We start from the raw sequence: 22,171 nt of genomic DNA, 5'->3' as shown, positions 1-22,171 counted from the left end.
GAACTCTCTGTACTATGTGCACTATTTTTCTATAAATCTCAAGAGTGCTCAAAAAAATAGCCTATTGAAAAAAATTAAATCAACAAGCATGGAGGAAAAGAAACATGCAAACGAAAATAATGAATCAAATTATATTTTAATTGATTTAAAATAACTACTCAGAAGAAAACTCTAAACAAAATATTATGACTATACACGCTCAATCTAAAAAAAGAAAACAAATCAAATGGTTGCCTGACATCTTCATCCACTATATATTGTCAAAGTATAAATTTAAAATTTAAAATATAATTACTAGGCAAAAAAAAAAAAAAAGAAGAATTGCAAGCAAACATAGAACTCTTATTTAATAGGCTTGATTTTTGAAATGATAGGTTCACAAGTTCTGAATCCATTTTGTGTGTATTTGAGGATTAAGCAAATGACTATATATGTTAAAGCTACTGGCAGCCAGGTTCTCACTGCAGGAAAAGGAATAATGTAAAGTAAACCAGGGCCCTGTGGTGTTGAAATGGACATAAAAGGATCATCAATTATGAAGTCATAATTATAGTTTTTAAAAATACACATGTGGCAATATCATTTTGACAATGCTAATTTTTTTCTAGCTCTGACTAATGTAAAGGTCTGGAAATAATTACACTCTACTAATAACGAACCACTCCACCACAGCCAAAGTACAACCTTGAGTTTATCTCATCTGAACTGACAGACCACCTCAAGAATAAACTTGGCAAATTGACCACTAATGACCTAAGACCAAATGAATTGTGGGATGACATCAAGGGCATCAAACATAAGAAAGCAAAAGGTCATTAAAAAGACAAGAAAGAAAACACAAAATGGATATCAGAAGAGACTCTGAAAACTGTTCCTGAATGTAGAGTAAATGGAAGAAATGATGACATAAAACAGCTGAACAGAAGATTTCAAAGGGTAGCTTGAGAAGAAAGGAAAGTAATATGCAAGGAACTGGAGTTAGAAAATCAAAAGGTAAGAACATGCTCAGCATTTCTCAAGCTGAAAGAACTGGAAAAAAAAAACCTCAAGCACTGAGTTCCTATATATTGGGCAATCTACTTCCGCAGTGATACTGCCTCAGCAACCCAAGGAGGGGTCACTATGAGTCGGGTCCGACTCCATGGCACATAACAACATAAGCTCTGGTAGCACAGTGCCTAAGGCACCTGATTGCTATTCCACTCTCTGGAAGCAAGACTGGGCAAACTACGTCCATAAAGATTTACCGCCTCAGAAACCCAAAGGGGAATGAACTCAATGGAAGTGGGTAGTGGTTTTTGGTATGGGAAAAATATTGAATAACATAGAAAGCACCAAAAGAAGATGGAAGGACTACACAGCCACTGTACCAAAAAGAACTGGTTGATGTTCAACCATTTTAGGAGAGAGCATATGAGCAAGAACTGATAGTACTGAAGGAAGAAGTCCAAGCTGCACTGAAGGCATTGGCGAAATACACGCCTCCAGAATTGACAGAATAGGAATTGAGTTGTTTCAACAATGGATACAATGCTACAAGCACTCACTTATCTATGTCAAGAAATTTAGGGGACAGCTACTTGGCTACCCGAATGGAAGAGATCCGTATTTGTGCCTATCTCAAAGGTGACCCAACAGAATGCAGAAATTATTGAACAACATCATTAATATTACACGCAACTAAAATTTTGCCAAAGCTAATTTAAAACTGGTTATAGTAATACACTGACACGAAACTGCCAGAAATTAAAGCTGGATTCAGAAGAGGGTGTAGAATGAGGGTATCATTGCTGATGTCAGATGGATCTTGGCTAAAAGCAGAGATTACAAGAAAGATGCTGTCCAGTGTGTTTTTGTTGTTGTTGTTTTGACTACGCAATGGCATTTCACTGGGTGTGTCATAAGAAATTACAGATAACATTCAAAGAATGAGAATTCCAGAAGACTTATTCTATCTGTATGCCAAGCAAATAATCCGTGAGGCTGGAGTATACGAAGAACATGACATCAGGATTGGAGGAAAATGCTTTGAACAACCTGCAAAATGCAGATGAAACCACCTTGCTTGCTCAAAGTGAAGAGGACTTGAAGCTCAAAGTGAAGAGGACTTGAAGCATTTTCTGACGAAGCTCAAAGACTACTGCCTTCAGTACTGACTACACCTCAACATAAAGAAAACAAATCCTCACAAGACCAATAAGCAACAGCATGATAAAAGGAGACAAGACTAAAGTTATCATAAACCATTCATTTCAGTTGGATCCAGAATCAACACTCATGGACACAGCAATCAAGAAATTTAACGACATATTGTGGTGGGCAAATCTGCTGCAAAAGACCTCTTTAATGTGTTAAAAAGCAAGAATGTCACTTTGAAGACTAAGGAGTACCTGTCCCAAGCCATGGGATTTTCAACTACTTCATATGCCTGTGAAAGCTAAACAATGAATAAGTAAGTCTGAAGAAGTATTGATGACTTTAATTATGGTGTTGGAGAGGAATATGAAACTGACTCATGGACAGCCAGAAGAATGAACAAATCTGCCTTGGAAGAAATACAATCCTCACTGTAGAAAGGAGGATGTTCGGATGTCATTTCACATACTTTGAATGTGTTATCAGGAGGGACCAAACCCTGGAGAAGGACATTATGCTTAGTAAAGCTGTGGGTAGCAAAAAAGAGGAAGACCCTCGATAAGATGAACTGATAGAGTAACAATGGGTTCAAACACAGCAACAATTGTGAGGATGCCATGGGACTAGGTAGTGTTTTGTTCTATCGTACATAGGGTCTCTATGAGTCAGAACCAACTCAACAGTATCAAATAATAACAATGATGAGCTCAGCTAGCACCCAGTGTTCGGTGACTAATTACCATTTCCTGCTAAAAGAATCAGGATACCTTCAAGAAATGAGGGAGGGAAATAAAAGATAAGCCTCAAATCCATCTTACTCATACCAGAAAGTAAAAAAAAAATCCCAAAAGTTATGGGGACATGCTAAAAGGACTTCTACTAGGACAGTATGAGTATCAAAATAAGCAGAAATACATGTAAGTCATATGTGTGTGTGTGTGTGTGTGTGTGTATAAAATCACATATATATGGTTTATACAACAAATAAGCCATATTTAGAAGCCATACAAATATATATATATCTACAAATAATATACTTAATGAGCCTAAAATGATAGTAAGTCAGAAAGTTCACTTTTAAAGAATGTCAACTAATAAATATAGAAGAAATAAGAGTTATAGATAGCAATCACTATTTTGTAGCCCTTAAATTAATAACTGACTCGGGCAAAAAAAATCATCAAAAAATGCTAACATTTTTGGATAGTTTGAAGGGGAAACAGGATATTTACAGAGTCTCCCCTCAGGCTGCTTAGTAAATACAAAGGAGGAAAACAGTAACTTTGCAGTGGGAAAATAGTACCTTTGTAGGACACCACCACAACTAAGTGACTAAAGTTATCATTACTGATAATAAGACAAACTGGCATCATGTACCTCTAGTTTGATGCACTGAAAAACACACCTTATCACTTATTTAGTACTCCTGCCCCAAAACAACACCTGAACCTAACATTGAGGAAACATCAGGCAAACCCAGATTGAGGGACTATCTACAAAACAACAGATTAAAACTCAGTGTCAAGAAATCCAAAAAAACTCTGATAAAATCGGTTCCAGATTAAAGTAGACTAAAGAAATACAAGGAGTCCCTGGGTGGTGCAAACAGTTAACTTGCTCTGCTGGTAACTGAAAGGTTGCAGTCCACCCAGAGGGGTCTCAGAAGAAAAAATTAGCCATTGAAAACCTTATGGGCCTACTTACCACTACTGACTTTTCCAACCAGGAACACAATAGATGGTCCCAGATAGAATTACAGAGAAATGCAAAACAAAACTTAAATTTTTAAAAATGACCAGATTTACTGGACTGGAAGGGACCAGAGGAATCCCCAAGACTATCACCCTTTAAACTTGGAACTCAAACCACTCCTAAAGGTCACCTATCAACCGAAAGACAGAGTGGCTCATAAAATAAGTATCACCTATGAATACAGTGCTCTTCTAAACAATCATTTAAATGAGAACTAACAGTCAATATTTACCCTAGACCAAAGATGAGGAGACAAGGAAGCTAGATTAACAAAAGCAGAACAACCAGAAAGGAAATGAGAAAGGTTACACACTAAAAAGTTTAACCAATGTCCCTGAAAAATATGTATAGTCACTGATCAAAGATATGAGTTCAATGTAATGAATGATCCTGGATGAAACAGGAGTAAAGAAAAGAAATGCCATAAAAGATATTGGAATAACCAGCAAAAGTTGTATATGGCCAGTATATTAAAATACTGATTCATTATTAGATACTCTAAATTTGATAACTGCACTATGATTATATAACAGAATGTGAAGCATGGGTAAAGAAGCATGATGTCTATAATTAATAATTAAATAATTATAATTAATATTAATAATTGTAAAAAAATTTTTTTATTAACTATAAAGCAATTGTGGTGAATAACTGGTGAATCTGAGTGAACAGTATATAGAAGTTCTTTGTATTTTTCTTAAAATTCTTTGAATTTTAATTTTTCTCAAAATATTAAAGCAATGAATAAAGAGGACACAGAAGGGCTTCTGAGAGACAGTGGTAATGTTCTGGTTATTGATCTCTGTGCTGGTTACATGGATGTGTTCAGTATGAAAATTGTAAAGCTGCACATTTATGGTGTCACTTTTCTGTATTATATATGTCAAAAACAGGGTAAATAATATGAAAACTTGTAAAGATTAGCCAAAACTTTCTGACATGTACAAATGTTAAATGTAACATCTGACTTAAGTACGCCCATTTGTTGGGTAGTACACAAAGTTAGAAATGCAGGATTTCTACTGAAAAAGCACAAAGAACCATTTTAAAAAGGTGTGTGCAAACACTACCAACAGCCATCTACACACTAATAAGACAATTTGAGATTTTAAACAATGGAAACAGAATGCTGAGGTCAGTGGTTCACTATTACTCTTATATATTTGCTGTGCAGCATCTGTCACAGTAGTAAAGTCAATAAAATTTTACTTTCAAAGATCTCTCTCCTATCTCCATAAATATAATCAGTAAAAAATAAAAAAAGAGCACAGGATTTGAATTAGAGAAATATATTTCATAATGACTCAAACGTATTCTTTTGGTCAAAAATAAATCCAAAAATCAAACTTTCCTAATAAGTAATGTGTACTATCCTTTACACCCAGAAGTGCTGGAGTGTTACTGTTTAAGTTGTGGTGTTAAGTATTTTTCCTTCAGAAATAGTGATGGATCTGCTAATTTTTCTATCATTTATTTACCTGCTTTTTCATAGTCCCTTACTCCCCTCTGTCCTCTCACTTCTCCTTACTATCTCCATTTCTCCTTACTGTCTCCATTTCTCCTTAGCTCCACAGTCCATGATTACAATCACCCTCTCGTGTATGCGCTCATCAAAGTTTTACTCTACTTTCTCACTCCCTGTGAAAATGCTTTTCTCCCATCTTGAAAACAGCCTTCTCTTGACCCTACATTTCCCTCTAACTACTGCTCAGTAATCCTATATATTTCTTGAGGTTTATTTACACACCTCTGAAACTACTATTTTAGACCTCTGCCTCTTCTCTTCAAACCTCTAGTATCTCTCCTCTTCCATGATCCTCATTCTCACCAGAGAAGTCTACATCCTATTTTGCCGAAAAAAAAATCTGAAGCCATCTGAAAACAATATTCAGTTCTTCCCATCCCCGTTATCTACATACCTACCTGCACTCGTGCATTCCTTGTTATTATGGATGAACTGTCCATGCTCCTCAACTAGGCTAACGCTTCTACTTGCACATTATATCCCATCTCCCCTGGCTGCCTTAGAGACCACTCTAACAACTACCGTTCTCACTCTCTGTATGGATTTCTCCCTCTTACAATTCATTTCCTCAATATACAAATACACTGTAATTTCTCTCATGTTAGATAAACTTCCTTACCCCACACATCCCTATTTCCTTTCAGCTACTGTCCTATTTCTATCTTCTTATAGCAAGAACAAAAAAAAAAAAAACTGGTTTCTAATTCCTCTCCTCCCTTTTCTCTTGAACTCATTCCAATAAATCTTTTATCTGGACCATTATCACTGAAAATGATGCTAATGAGAATCACCAATGATTTCTACATTTTTTAAACCAATAATCAATTCTTGATCCTCATTTTACTTAGCCAATCAGCAGTATCTGAAATTTGATCACTTTTCTTTTTTTCAAATATATGCTTTTTAAAAAATATACACTGGGTTTTCTTCCTACTTCACTAGTCATTTTTCCTTATTAGTCTCTGCCACTGGCTCATCCTTATTCTTCTGACCCGCAAGGGAATGCCCGTAGGCTCTCTCCACTTACCATGTCTCTATCAATACTTAACCTCTTTTTGGATCTTAATCTTACTGCTTCAAAAATTAAAAATTGACCACTCTGAAATTATCCAGCCTATCTTTCCCATCTCCTCCAGATCTATATACCCAACGACCTACTCAAATTTTCCATTTGTACATATATGAATTTACTGCCATTAAGTCGACTCTGACTCAGCAACCATGTATGACAGAGTAGAACTGCCCCATAGGGTTTGAAAGGCTGTAAATCTTCAAAGGAAATAGACTGCCTCAAATTTAGCAGCTGGTGAGCTCAGACCGCTAACCTTCTGGTTAGTAGCCGAATACTTTTAACCACTACTCCTCCAGAGCTCATTTTTGTATGCATTGTTGTTGTTGTTGTTGTTGTTATGTGCCATCAAGTCGCACCCGACTCATAGCGACCCCTCCTTGGGTTTCCGAGGCAGTATCACTACGGAAGTAGATTGCCCCATCTTCCTTTGTATGCATACCAAACCAAAAACCAAACCCACTGCTACTGAGTCAACTCCAACTCACAGCGACCCCACTGGGTGCCCTATCTTCCTTCCAGAGTGGCTGGTGGGTTTAGACCACCAACTTTCTGGTTAGCAGTCAAATACCTTAGTCACTGCACCACCAGGACTCCTTTTTTGTATGTATACATCTCAAATTTATTTTGTACTAAATTGAAATCTTAGTCTTCTCCCTTTAAAAACCACCACTCCTAGAGTCTCTTCCATATCAGTAATCCACCTTTTTCATTTGAGATTCTTAGGACAAAAAAGTTGGACTTATTCTTGACAATCCACTTTTAGGATATCCTGTTGGCTCATCCTTTGAAATATATCAGAATTTGATTACTTCTCATCATCTCCACCACTACCACCTTGGTCCAAGCCACCATTATCTCTTGCCTAGATAACTTCTACACCATTCTAAATGGCCTGTTTTCTCCCTCAGCTCATCTATTGTTGTTGTTGTTATGTGCCATCGAGTCAACCCTGACTCATAGCGACCCCTCCTTGGGTTTCCGAGGCAGTATCACTACGGAAGTAGGATTGCCCAACCTTCCTTCCGAGGAGTGGCTGATGGGTTTGAACCGCCAGCCTTCTGGTTAGCAGTCAAGTGCCTTAGCCACTATGCTACCAGAGCTCCCTAGCTCATCTATATTCTGTTCTTAATAAAGTGGTAAATTGAGACTTCATAAACCTAAATCAGATTATATCATTCCTCTGCTCCAAAATCTGACAGTGAAAAGCCAAGTTCTTACAACAAAGCTCTACATAATCTAACCCAAGAGAAAAATAAGAAAATGGAAGTCCAACTACAGAAAAATTTTAAAAGGCTATTAATTTTTAACAGCTTAATTATGATAATGATGCTAATACCAAATATCTATAGCGTATTTACTAAGTACCAGGCACTACTCTAAGATATTTCACATAAAGCAGTCCATATAATATACACATCAGCACCCCGTCAGTGAAGTATTGCTACATTTTACAGACTAGGAAACGGAAGCACAATAAATTAAGGAAGCTGCCCAAAGACACACAGCTAAGAAGCACCAGAGCCAGAAGCACTAAGAGCACACAGTCCAAATTCTTTAATACCCTCTATACTACTGAAAGGAGCTCTGGTAACACAGTGGCTAAAGCACTTGACTGCTAACCAGCAGGCTGGCGGTCAAACCCACCAGCCACTCCTCGGAAGGAAGGCTGGGCAATCTAACTTCCCTAGAGATACCGCCTTGGGAAACCCAAGGAGGCGAAGCTATGAGTTGGATCCGACTCAACGGCAGTGTTTGATTTGATACATCATCTGATGTCCTGACTGCTGCTTCCATTGGCATTGATTGTAGAACTAAGCAATGTGAAATCTTTGACAACTTCAATCTTTGGGAGCTCTGGTAGCGTAGTGCCTAAGACATGTGACTGCTAACCAAAAGGCTGGTGTTCAAACACATCAGCCACTCCTCAGAAGAAAGGTTGGGCAATCTACTTACACAGTGATACCTACCACCTCGGAAACCCAAGGAGAGGTTGCTATGAGTCGAATCTTACTCCATAGGAGTGGATTTAATTTCGGTTTGGTTTATACCACTGAACACCACTAGCTCAATGAATTAAAGTTGACCACTTTCTAAAAATGTAGAAACCTAAAGTATATTACATATTAAAAGAAAGGTCAAGTCAAAAACAATTTGATGACAGTGGGTTTTGCTTGTTTTAATCATAACTTCTTTAGCCAAATATTTCATGAAATTGGGTTTAGTTTAAATAATCACATTGAGAAATGACCATGACTAGTTATTGAGAGAACAAGCAGTCAAAATCCCAGATCGCTTTAAGACATTTAATTTTAGCTAAAAAGTTCAAGAATCTGTATCTTAGATTATATGTTCCCATAAAGTCTGATCCTACATTATACTATAAAATATAATCTCTTACAACTGGAAAATATAAAATTGTATAGAATAACAAAAACAGAAAATGGTATAAAATAAATTTAAATAACTAACACAAATGGTGAAAGATTTGGCTGAGGCCTAATCATAGTTGTTACTGACCTGTTGCAGGCCTAGATAAATAAGTGTCATCCTTACCCTAAATATTAAACTGCTGATATTAAACTTCCACAGTCTTAGGATTTGCCATTTTCCTGGTAATGAAGTAATGGGGTGACCATCTATCGCTTTTAACTTAAAAGGACATTTGCCAGTATATCTGCCTCTTACAATAGATACCCTTTGAAAAACAAAGTTAAGTATTATCACATCAAACCAAAGAAAGGGAAGAAAAGTATGAATGATTTTCCAGGCTGAATTTTCTACAATCTCCTTTACCAAAATCAATGAGAAACCTTTAGGCCAACAAATTTAGACTTGGGAAGTCCAATAAACTCTATGTAAGGATAATACGCACAGAAAACAGCAAGACCATGGCTGTTGTCTTCATGTCTCCTGAATGTAAGACTGTTGTTTCTTTAGACATACATGAACAACAGACCATTCTTCATTTCTTGCTGATAGAGATCTTTTTTTTTTTTTAAAGCTGGAATAGCACCCACAAGAGTTTTCCACAAAGAATTAGTTTTAAATGAAAACAGAGCAGAATGTTGCAATTTTTTTTAATACCACATTCAGACCATTTATATTTTACATAGCACTAATATAATGTAAAGATACCAATGTCTTATAACAAATTTTAGTTACAACTGTCTAACTCACCTGCTTGGTGGGAGTCCAGTCTTGAACAGAGAAGGAGGAGAAGTAAATTCAGCTTTCGTAGATGGAAGTGTTGTTTCTTTCTCTGAATTTCCAGTTCTTCCCTGCTGTACCTTAAAAAAAAGGGTTATTAGCTTGTTTAATAGAACAAACATAGTACACTTAAGAGGTTAAAATAAATCTATAACATTTGATGTGAAGATAAAGAATGAAAAATATTGTTACTGAATATTTAGTAAAATTACTCTATTTTCAAATAACATTGAATGAAAAGCACACCAAAGATGAATTATGGGATCAAAATGTTCCCAAGTATTAAAAAGTTCACTTTAATGTCATTTACACATCTAATAAACTGTAACTCTTTAGAACTTCCATAAATTCTCCCAAATCAAAGATAAGTCCAAGATCCCTGGACAGATTAAGTCCAAGAGGCTTGCACTTATGCACATGAACTTCAGAGTTCAAGAAACTGAAGTTTTTCCCCTTGGGTTGACTATCCTTACCTAAGAAAACAACAGTGGCCATTTTTGCCATTCCGACCATTTTTAATTCGCTTACACTGTAAAACAAATGTGAATAATCTGCTCCTGAACTTTGTAACAGCTTTCCCCTACGCTTTCCCATCACCAACAGCTACCACATCTTTTGGTTTTCTAGTCTTTTTCTTTAAACTGGCAAAATCTCTTCTTCATATTCTTTTGCTTTTATACTCACCTTCCTATTTCAAAATAGCCATCAATTCATTAAATTTAAACAAACTAAAGTTCAAGTTAGTTTAATTGTCATGAGTCAGAATCAACTCAATAGCAACAGGTTTGGTTTAAGTTCAAGTTACCCTACATGTGAATAACATCACATTGTATTTTATAATTTGTTTAAACTCTACTGTATCCATTCAATCCCAATTTAGCTTCACTCCTGTTCCTTGTAAGGAACAAAGGCCAAGAGATCTCAGACATCTTGATCCCAATATACATGAACCACCGATTCAATATCAGAAGCCATCTACCTCCCAACCAGTCATTAACTGAAACACAGAAACCCTTACATATTTGAGCCATTATAGTCTGCTCTCTTATTAACAGTGCTGAATCCATCCAATCCCTAGCTGACACTTTCAAACACTTAAGATTCCACACCGAGATATTATTTGAGAGTGAGTTCTTCTACTTGAAAGCAAACAAAAAAAGTTTTCAATGAATTGATTCTAACAATATGAATAGAAAGACAGAAACAGATTTGATAAACACTTGCTAGGTAAAACTGGCAGGGTCTAATGACAAGAAAAATAAATGACTTATTCACCAAACATTTATTAAATATCTACTATGTACCAGAAGCTGAGACGACAGTGAGAAACAAAACAGAATTCCAGATCTTAGGAAAAGACAGGCACATAAGCAGCATAATAAATGCTATAGAAAATAAATAAATAAATAAACCTAAAAGATACTACTGGAATATACCACAATAAATGCATTACACTGCCCTGGGGATGTCAAGAATATCCACAGAATTGACACCATGGTCCCAATTGCTTCTCTGAGCTGCAATAATACATATCCTACTTCTTACATGTCTAATAGACATCTAAACCTTGTTACATGCTGTTGAGTTAGCTCCAACTATGTACAACAGAACGAATCACGCCCAGTCTTGTACCATCCTCATAATCCTTGCTATGTTTGAGCCCACTCTGTTGTAGCCATTGACCTAAAACTTAGCATGGCCAAAAAAAAACTACTTATTTTATCTAATCTGATCCTCTCCAAGCCTTTGTCATATAAGTAAATGGCACTATCATCTACCAAGTTGCTCAAGAAAAATAACCCTAAAAATTACCAATATATGTCAACATCTAATATGTCAACTCTACCTCTAAAATATATACCAAATTCCACCAATTATCACTATTTTCTCTCCTCAAATCCAAGGGCAACAAACCACTACATCTCACCTGATCTGCTAAACTGTCTGCTTTTCTCCTACTCCTTTAATATCCATCATCCGTATACAGCCAAAGCAATTCTCTCAAGAGTATAAATTCCTCTCTCTCCCCTGCTCAAAACTATCCAATAGCTTCCCACTGTAAACAAAATAAAATCTAAACTTCTTACCACAGCCTATAAAGACTTGCACTATATGGGTCCTGCCCACTTCTCCCACCTGGTTTTTCCTCTATTCCTCTCCAACTCATTTGTACCATGTTCCAGTCACAATGGCCTTTTTCCTGTTCTTTTTAACATATAAGGTCCTCCTTTCTCAGGGCTTTTGTACTAGATGTTCCTTCTGCTTAGAATGTTCTGACTCCAGATCTTCTCATGGCTACCTTCTTGCTAATCATTCAAATGTCTCCATGGAGTAGACTCCCTGACTGTTCCCAAACACTATCATATACCATTTTTCATTTTCTTCATAGAATTTCTCACTAATATAATTACCTGAAGTTATTTCATGTCTATAATTTGTATGCTGACACTGTGTTTTGGCTCTCTAGTGCCACTATAACAGACATACCACAAGTGGATGGCTTTTTCTCTTATAATATAAGAAGCTAGACGTCCAAAATCAGGGTATCAGTGTTAGGGGCCAGGTGATGGCCCCTCAGTCTTGGGCTACAGCTCTGCCTCTTATTCCAGACCCACTGAGCTGGAGGCTTCTTCTAACTCATGCAGCTGCTGGCTGCAGAGGCTGATGAACCAAAGGTGGACAGGTAAAACGGCACAATCCCAAGATAAACAAGCAACACAGTAGGCTGCTAGTTCAAGTCCAGCAAAAATCCCAAGGTTGGCAGACAACACTGCAGGCCACTGGTTGAAGTCCAGGAACTGGAGATGAGGACTTGACCAAATGCAGGATCCAAATATACCAAAAAGCTAGAGACAATTCTCAAAGCTTCACCATATATACTGCAAACAGGCCACACCTCAAAGGAAACTACTTAGTTGCTCACAGCAGATTCCACCATGGAAGTGATTACAACCTCACCACGGAGAATAACCACATCCAGCTGCCCAGCCACTCAAAACCATAGCCCAGCCAAGGTGACACACAACCTTAACTACCACACACTGTATAAGCAGTGAAGTCGTGGACTGCATCAAGTTCAATTCTGTATCTCAAGTGCCTAGTAAACAGTGCCCGTGCACAGTAAGAGCTCAATAAACATTTGACTCCTTTGAGTCTCAGCTTAAATGTCTTTTCCTCAAAGTCCTCCACAGAGTACAGAGGTCATTATTATATACCCATTACTCACTTATTGACATCATTAGGTTCCAAGGACCAGATTATTATGTGAAAATTGGTATTATGCCAAAATGGAAAATGAACCCATCTGATTACAAAATGGAGGCTGACTATATCATTACATAACTGCCAAATTACCTCACTACTTAACTACCAAATTGTATCATTACGTAATTGCCAAACTACTGAGACTCATGGCCCAGCCAAATGGACATAGACCGTTAACCATCACAGGCTGCATTACTCTCACCTCAGGGCAGGAAGGATTTCATACAACTGAAAAGGATTAAAAAAAAAAAAAAAAATTAAAGATACAGTTAACTTTAAACCTTAAACCAAACCTATTGCCATTGAGTCAATTCCAACTCATAGTGACCTCCACTGAGTTTCTGAGGCAGTAAATCTATATGGAAGTAGATTGCCCAGTCTTGCTTCCACAGAGCTGCTGGCAGGTTTGAACCACCAACCTTCTGGTTACCAGTCAGATGCCTTAGGCACTGTGCTGCTAGAGTTCCTTTTAGGTTTTACAAAAGGACAAAATTCAGGCCAGTGAAGTAACTTACTCAAAAGGTGTACAGCTTTCAGCACAATGCAGAGAGCTCAATTAATGGTTGTGGATAAATAAACTGATTGATGCAACTGGGACTCTATGACTGAGTGTTTCCAATTTGCTGAGATTAGCCCAGGTGTGAGTGCAGTCCTTTAGTTTTATAAACTAGCTTCGGCCCACAAAAACAGACACTTAAGGAAATTAAGCTAGATCTATGGTGGAAAGGGCTTAGAGCAAGAGTAGAGAACATGGCATGTTTGGCTAGTTGAAGTCTCTTTAGAATCTGATTCTTATGTCTAATTTTTGGTACATTCACCAACATTCTGAGGCATTCTGTAAGAGTTTGGATTCAGATGGAAAACTTGCCAACAGATCCTAGTGATACTTGCACAACATGATTGATGTAACTGCGGTCACTAAATTGTATATACGAAAAATACTGAATTAGCAAATATTCTGTAATACACATTGTTTCCTTAAATTTTATTGTTGTGGACAATTTACACACCAAAACACAGTTTCTAAATGTATAATTTAGTAACGATTATATTCTTAGAGTTGTGTAACCATCTTATCTTCTTTTTCTGAGTTATTCCTCCCTAATTAATATAAACTCAGTGCCCCTAAGGTTCCTCTCTAACCTCTGAGTTGCTGTTGTCAATCTGATCCCATATAGGGGAAAAAAAAAAGAAAGGAAAAATAGTAATTAACTGAGTAGGCCACAGAAAGCTAATTTCTAGGGAAGCAACTAGAAAGCAAAGGCCTAATCTAAAGGACTGCAAAAGGTTCAATAATTGGCAACTCCAGTCCCCAGAACATTTTAATTAGGCAAGTATACATACCCTCTGGACAGGAAACAAAAACGTCTTCTCCGAAAATTCTGATTACCAAAAGCAATGGAAGAAAAAGAAAAACAAAACCTAAAGATACTACTGATCTCAGGGATTCTGAAAAAAGCTTAGCCCTACAGTGAAGTCTAAGGAGCCCTGGCGGAACAATGGTTAGGTGAATGACTGCTAACCAAGGTTGGTGGTTCAAACCCATCCACTGTCACCAGAGAAGAGAAAGACTTGGTGATCTGCTTGTGAAAAGAATAGAGTCAGGAAAACCCTATATGGCAGTTCTACATCATATGGGGTCACTATGAGTCAAAATCAACTCAAGGGCACACAAAAGCAAGACAGTGAAGCCTATGGTCAACATATTCCATTCACATGCACAGAGCTTCCAATCAACTTTTCAGTGGCCCACTCTTGCATATAAGTAAACAGCCAAAAAAAATAAAACATTTGGGAAAACTCAAAGTCAGAAGCCAAAAATCATAATTTGAAAAATCAATTTGGATAAATTTGTATTGCAGCACAAGAAGTAAATAAACTTGGAGAAAATAAGCCATGCTAGGAGAAGAAAATCTAAAACAAACAAACAAAAACAAACCCAAACCTCTACAATCTTAAAACCTTGTGAGCGACTATCTAAAATACAACTACTGGTCTCTCCCTGTCTGGAGCAAAGAAGAGTGAAGAAAATCAAAGACACAAGGAAATAATGAGTATAAAGGACTAATGGACCATGCAAACCCCAGCCTCCATGATCCTGAGACCAAATCTAGGCGGTGCCTGGCTATTGCTGCTGACCACTCTGAAAGAAATGTCAGGAGGTCCCAGAGAGAGTAGGAGAAAAATATGGGACAAAACTCAAAATCATAAAAAAAGACCAGGCTCACTGGTCTGATAGAGACTGCTGAGAACCCAGAGGCAATGGCCTTTAACATCTTTTAAGCCTGGAACAGAACTGGCCTCCATGGCTCAACTTTCAGGCAAACAAAAGATAAGCCTATATGACAAACAATAACACCAAAGAGGTAAGCACTCATCAGATCAGTCAATCATACAAGATTCAAAAAGGCCTTGGGGCCTCAGAAGGCAAGAAGGGATAGAAAAGAAGGGAAATGGTAAGCATAGCAAGAAAGTGGAAAGAGTGCTATTACATTATAAGGATTGCAATCAATGTCACAAAACAAAATGTGTATGAACTGCTGAATGAAAAACCAATTTGCTCTGTAAACTTTCACTCAAATCACAGTAAGAAATAGTAACTTTTTTTAAAACAACAAAAAACCTATCATTAATATCCTCTGAGAGGGAAAAAGACTGCATACAAGGATAGGATGCAACAATTAAATAGTTGAGGAAAAAAAAAAAACCTTCTTGGAAATTAAAAATATAACAGAAATGAAAAAGATAATAAAGTGGTAAGAGTGGCGAAATCTCGCAGATAACGCAAGACAAAAAGATGCAAAATAAGGGAGAAAAGCTAAGAAAACTGGAGTCCAATATTGTTAATATTTGAATAGGAAGTCCACAAGAGAGAAGAGAACAAAGAAACAAGAAATAAGAAAATTTCCAAGCAGTGAAGGGCATGTGCTTTGAGATTAAGAGGACACAAATGAGTGCTTGGTATAATGGATGAAAACAGACCAAGACACTTAACTGTAAAATTTGAGGGCCTTAATGACAAAGCTCTTACATCCACAGAGGAAAAAAATCATCTATACATGTGCACACAGATACGTGTGCATATGCATGAAAAAGTATTCTGAGAAGGTCGTAGTCAATTTTTTTCTTACACTTATATGTTACCCTTTTGTTTTTACACTCAACTAAGCTACTTTATTTTTATGTCTATTAAATTTTACCTTCTATTTTGCTTTAAAACAGTCTTAGCTATACTGAAGCATGAAAAATAAAAGGCCATTACCTCAAGAATGGCACAATGATTAAAGTTGTATGATAAGCACATAGGGGTTCATACTATTCTCTCTACATGTTAGTATGCTTGAAATTTTAAGTATTTGAAAGCTGAATAAAACGTTAAAGAGGATTATGGGTTAGTTCCTCTGACTTGCCTAAGGATGAAAAAAATTATCTTTGCAGCAGATTTGAAAATAACTGTGTCCATTCACCAATATTAATTCAGGCCCCATTCACTTCATTCCCACAAAACTAAAACAGCTTCTTACCAGTCCGTCTGCTTTCTCCCTACACTCTATAGTCCACCTCGCTCCAGTTCCTTTTTTAGAAACCAGATTTGCTCACACTATTCTGCTCAAGACTTCCCAATGGCTTCCTACTGGCTTCACAAATTTCTATAGGCTAGTTTAAGGTTAAGGTCATTGTTATCCAGGGTCCATTTCTAGGCCTCTCTCACACATTACCATACATGCCAACTTCCCTTTCATGATGTTTTTGCTTATCTTGCTCTCTCTGCAAATAATGTTCTTCACTCTCCTTTTCTACTAATGAAAATAACTCACTGATCTTTCAAGCATCACCTCTCATTTCAAACCTTCTAGACTCTGAAATGTGGGATGATTTATTCTTTTCTGAACTCCACACTGAACTCTGTCAATACCAACAACATAACATACGATGGAGCATGATTAGTTTATATCCACTTGTCCGTTTAATGACTTAGATCATGAGCTCATTAAACACAGAGACCCTGTTTTACTACAGCATCTAGCACAGTACAAGGCACATTAGAAATACTCAAATATATAAGAAAATTGGGACAGCTTTATTTTTTCCTTCTTTCTCCTCGCTCATCTTAATAATTCTAGTTAAAATCCTTAACAGTCTATACCTAACAGGAGCTTCTTAGTTTTATTAAGTGGTGGATAAGCAGAAATGAGTTTGAGTTTTCTTTTTCAACGACATCATACACTGGTTCCAGAATAATGTCACTTCTAAGTCTCTTCTGCTTACAAATATGCAGTAACTAACTTCTTCAAAGGCAGCTACCATTTCTTCTAGGCTTTATATACTTAAACTACACCATACACCATCTCTCCTGCCTACTTTCCAAAAAGAATTCTCATCCAATAAGGCTAATTTCTTAAATAATCCTATTATCCACATCTGTCCATTTAAAACACATATTTCTCTTCCCAAGTTGTTTCCTCGACCTATAATAGTTTTTCTTTTCTTCTCCATATCCTTAAGGTTCTGATTAAAGTGATATATGCTTTCTACTATTGAACCCTACTTTAACCAAAAACCAAATCCACTGCCATCAAGTCAATTCTGACTCACAGTGACTCCCCACAGGGTTTCCATGGCTGTGAATCTTTACAGAAGCACAGTGCCTTATCTTTGAGCTGATAGGCCTGAACCATGGACCTTTTGGTTGGCAGCCGAATGCTTTAACAAATTTACCACCAGAGCTCCTTGCACCCTACTTAAGAAATAAATGGAAATAGAAAAGATCTACAAAAAACAAAAACCTGATAATAAAAGGAGGTCATTGACTCATGACTGACTGATTCTGAATGAATAAGGACTTAAATTTGGCAACGGAGGCTGATGGTTTTTTATTCAGTGTAATTAACATTCAGTGTAATTTCTATTCCCAAAATAAGGTTTAATCAACTCTCTTATTTCTTCTAACTTTATAGCATCATGTCTAAAATACACACACACACACACACACATATATATAAAAGGAGCTCTGGTAGCAGAGTGCCTAAGGCACTTGACTGCTAACCAGAAGGCTGGCGGTTCAAACCCACCAGCCACTCCTCGGAAAGAAGGCTGGACAAGCTACTTCCGTAGTGATATCACCTCAGAAACCCAAGGAGGGGTCACTATGAGTCGGATCCGACTCGATGGCACATAACAACAACGACGTATAAAATATATACATATATTTCAGACAAGATGCTATAAAATTAAGAGAAATGAGAAGACTGAATAATATCTAATAGGTTTACTTCCACATATTTGGGACACCAACCACATCCTCATAATTTCTTTTACTCCCCAGAACAGTAGAGTAACAGACAATAAAAGGCAACTAATGCTTCTTGAAAGAAGGACAGGCCTATAGAAATTTGAACAAGGATGTTTGTTAAATTTATGTAATGTGACAGAAACACTTTTCTGAAATTCAAATAAAAATCAAATTGTACCCTGAAAATGCCAAATGCTTCCACATACGATTAATTGCAGATGCTGAGCGTTACCAATAAAAAAGCATACAAGAGACCACAATATACATAAAGAAAAAGTGAATGCCACACACATTATTAGCATAAGCACTGTATTCCAAGATCAGTATTTCTGACATATAATATTTAAGCACATTATCAAGGAAAGAAAGACCACCAGACCTCACCTGCCAGATTTAAATTCTTATTCATTCAGAATCATATAATCATGAGTCAGTGACCTCCTTTCATTATGACAAAGAGCATCTTCAAAATAATTTTTCAATAGACAGTAAGTATTTAAAAAAAAAAAAAAAAACTCATTTATAATGGCTTCCTTGAATGAGAGACCAATCCCTGAGTTTGATTGTACTGTTAGGTTTTAAAAGTCCACTGCATAGAAAGGCCTACCTACACCAGGGAGGTGCACCCATCCACCTCAGGGAGATTCACCCTTAGAACAATCAACTGTGAGAAATCAGAAGGGCATTTGCATGGGGTGAAGCTGGACAGACAGGAATGCATAGATAAGAATAACAAAGAGAAGGAGTAGTCACAGGGAGAAGAGCTGTTTATTGTTGGGATTGTAATCAGTGCTGTGAATCACAATGTGTATGAACTATTGAGAGTTAAAAAAAAAGCTTCATAAATTTGCACCCAAATCACAAAAATTAAAAAAAATAAAAAAGTCTACTGCAAAAAGGTAAAGAAGGTAGATGTTTATAAAGAAGTTCTCATTTCTGTTGAAAGAAAATAAAAATCATCATTGCAAACAATTTCATCACCACAGTAATTTTCTATCTATTCATTATCATCAATAGCAATACAGTCAATGCCTAAAGATACAGATGACATTTTATGGCCAAAAGAAGCTGATGACTGTTTAAAATAGGATAGACATCATCATATACTTTCAAAATATTTACAGCAGAACAAGAACCAAATACTTACCCAAAGTTGAAAATTAAAATTTAATTCTCTATACAGAACTGTGTCCAGCAGAGCGGTAACATCTGCAGATATAGCACATGCATTGCATAAGGCAGTATTTTGGTGGACAGGACTGCAGTCCCACAGGGGCTCAGAGTTCTATGTACAGCCCACAAAAGATCCCTGAGTATACAACCCAATCTAAAAGCCACTGTCAATCTTCATGCCAGTAACGATCAATACAAGAATCAGAAATTAAGGTAAAGGAAGAACACACAATGAAAGACTGCAAACAAGTGAGAATTCAAGAAAGGTTTGTGGGTTTCTGGGTATTAACAGATACATGAAAATATAAGTTTTCTTTGGACCTAGTATCTGATCATACCATGGAATGGAGAAGTCAGACTTGATAACCAAGTCATGGTACCAACTTTCAATTCTCTCACATAAACCTACTCCTTTTAAATTACTTAATTTTAAAATCAAGTTTTTATACCATTCTGTTGTTAAAGAGATTCTCAGAGAATGCCTAAGATTCTTGAAATAGCTTAAACTACAAGACATTACAACAGTGACTTTAGTGTCATACAAATTGTAAGCAATATGCCATATTCCTTACCATTTTTAAAAAGAACATTAGAAAAAATAAATCTCCAATTCTGCTGATAAAAATTGTAACAATAACTACAATGAGAGCTTAGCCTGTTAGCATAAAATTATCCACCCCAAAACATACTATGATTCCAAATAAAATCACAACATACATAGCAAGAACAGTTTTACTTGGCATTTGTTAGTATAATAGGCTATAAATTCACATGCTTGCAAAAGTGGAGATAAAACAACAATCAGCAAATTTGTAAGTCACCAGGAAGCTGAAGGTTTGGAAAAAAGGTAGCTATTTCCACTTTAATCTTGTCACTTGAGAAGTGGTATGGGAGCAGACTCAAGAACAAAAAATGAGAGCAACCAAGGATAATTTACTAAAATTCACCTTAAAAAGATTGAATCTGCCATCTTGGATCTCTGCACCTGGTGTAACTTCCATAGTACAGTCTTCGGCCTAAGTTAAATAACATATTCCCCATTAAGATACCACATAATTTTTAATTAATAGGCCATATAAAGACAAACCAGCTGTGGCTAGTCTGTGATTTGAAACTAAGAACATCAGATAGTCATTAATATGAAATTCTAAAAGGGAAGGAAGGGGGGAAAAAAAACAAATAAATATAATAAAGAGAATGAAATTTTAAAATTATCATACAGCATTTAAAACTGCCATTATAAGGAAAAACTGATTTGTTTGAGGGGGTCAAAATGGACAATGGAAAAGGGAGGGATATTCCGGAATATTTACTAATTACCGTAATTTTATTTGTAGTAGAGGTAACTGGTATAACTTCAAGTCCCATTCGTATCCTCTTTTGTTTTTCACAGTAAGCTTTCCAAGTATCTTCATTAAACCCATAATTAAAATAATCAGAAAGATCAGCACCTAAATATAAAGCAAACTTTCATTATACAAATATTCTACTCTTCACGTAGTACATAATTATAAAAATAAAAATTTAGAGTTCCCTCAGTCTTCTCATTCCGTTATACTAGCTCTCCAAATTACCACTATAAAGAAAAAGGACTATAAAAAATTTTCCTCACAATAATTTCCTTTAGAAATAATAATACACAAGCCTACATTTATACTAATGTTACGTCCCTAGTAAGATTTAACACAGGTAATTATTACTCACTTGCTTAAAATAACAGAAATGATATTTAAAAATATTCTATGTTGCTCAAAAAATATTTTTCTAGTAACTCTTTATTCTAAAAAAATACATATTTAATAGATATAATCCACAAAAATCTTACCTGGTTTACGCCATGGTTTATCTTCAAAAGAATCCAAATCTACCTCCAAAAGGGGAACTCCATTAATGCTGCCAGGTGCATCAAGGTCTACCCCCTTGACTTTCGTTCCTATTTTATAAAATTACAAAATGGTGATGTAACTACATTAGAAAGAAGCTGGGAGATACCAAAGAAAAAAATAATAACATTTTGTTAATCTTCATGATACCAGAAACGCTAAGGATTCCAATAAAATATTAAAGTAATGTTTACCACAAAGAAAAGTATGTAAGGTTAACCTTTTGGTATGGGAAAGATTAGAAACTTACTCTTTAAAAGGAATGCCTGTGCCAATAGGAAGCTGCTGATATTCATGTTTTAAATCACTCTTTTTATACAGGCTGTGAGCAGTTTTTACGTTGTTGCACAACAAACAATAAAAAGGAATGTGTGACATCATGGAAACTGAACAACACCCTCCTTAAGAAAGAATGAGAAAAAGAAGAAATAAAAATTGAAATTCAAAAATTCCTTGAATCAAACGAAAATGAAAACACATCATACCAAAATCTTTGGTACACAGCAAAAGCAGTGATCAGAGGCCATTTTATAGCAATAAACGCACATATCAAAAAAGAAGAAAGAGCCAAAACCAATACTTTAAGGCAACATCTCGAACAATTAGAAAAAGAACCAGCAAGAAAAGCATACAGTCACCAGAAAAAAGGAAATAATAAAGATTCGAAAAGAAATCAATAAAAGAGAAAACAGAAGGGCAATAGAAAAAAATCAAGACCAACAGAAAAAAATCAACAAGACAGGAATTTGGTTTTTCAAAAAGATCAATAAAAACTCTCAGCAAAATAGGAATAGAAGGGACATTCCTCAACATAATAAAGGTCATCTATTCAAAAGCAACAACCAACATTATTCTCAATGGAGAGA

At 36.2% G+C, this 22,171-nt stretch overlaps 1 protein-coding gene across 1 annotated transcript in view; it reads right to left on the bottom strand.

Annotated features, from left to right (window-relative positions):
• Window positions 1-22,171, bottom strand: part of FIP1L1 (factor interacting with PAPOLA and CPSF1) — a 123,359-nt gene that overhangs the window by 69,151 nt on the left and 32,037 nt on the right. The window contains exons 7-10 of the mRNA XM_042781702.1: window positions 21,248-21,355; window positions 20,743-20,873; window positions 20,370-20,438; window positions 9,663-9,772 (exon numbers count right to left, since the gene is read on the bottom strand). Of these exons, the coding sequence (XP_042637636.1) occupies window positions 9,663-9,772; window positions 20,370-20,438; window positions 20,743-20,873; window positions 21,248-21,355 (418 nt within the window). The remainder of the gene's footprint in view (window positions 1-9,662; window positions 9,773-20,369; window positions 20,439-20,742; window positions 20,874-21,247; window positions 21,356-22,171) is intronic.

The sequence above is a fragment of the Orycteropus afer genome, unplaced genomic scaffold (genome assembly GCF_000298275.1).
Source record: "Orycteropus afer afer isolate SDZICR_OR568_19922 unplaced genomic scaffold, OryAfe1.0 scaffold00153, whole genome shotgun sequence".
Taxonomy (NCBI): domain Eukaryota; kingdom Metazoa; phylum Chordata; class Mammalia; order Tubulidentata; family Orycteropodidae; genus Orycteropus; species Orycteropus afer.
The sequence above is the reverse complement of the archived record's forward strand: the minus strand, read 5'-3'. Positions and strand labels throughout refer to the sequence as shown.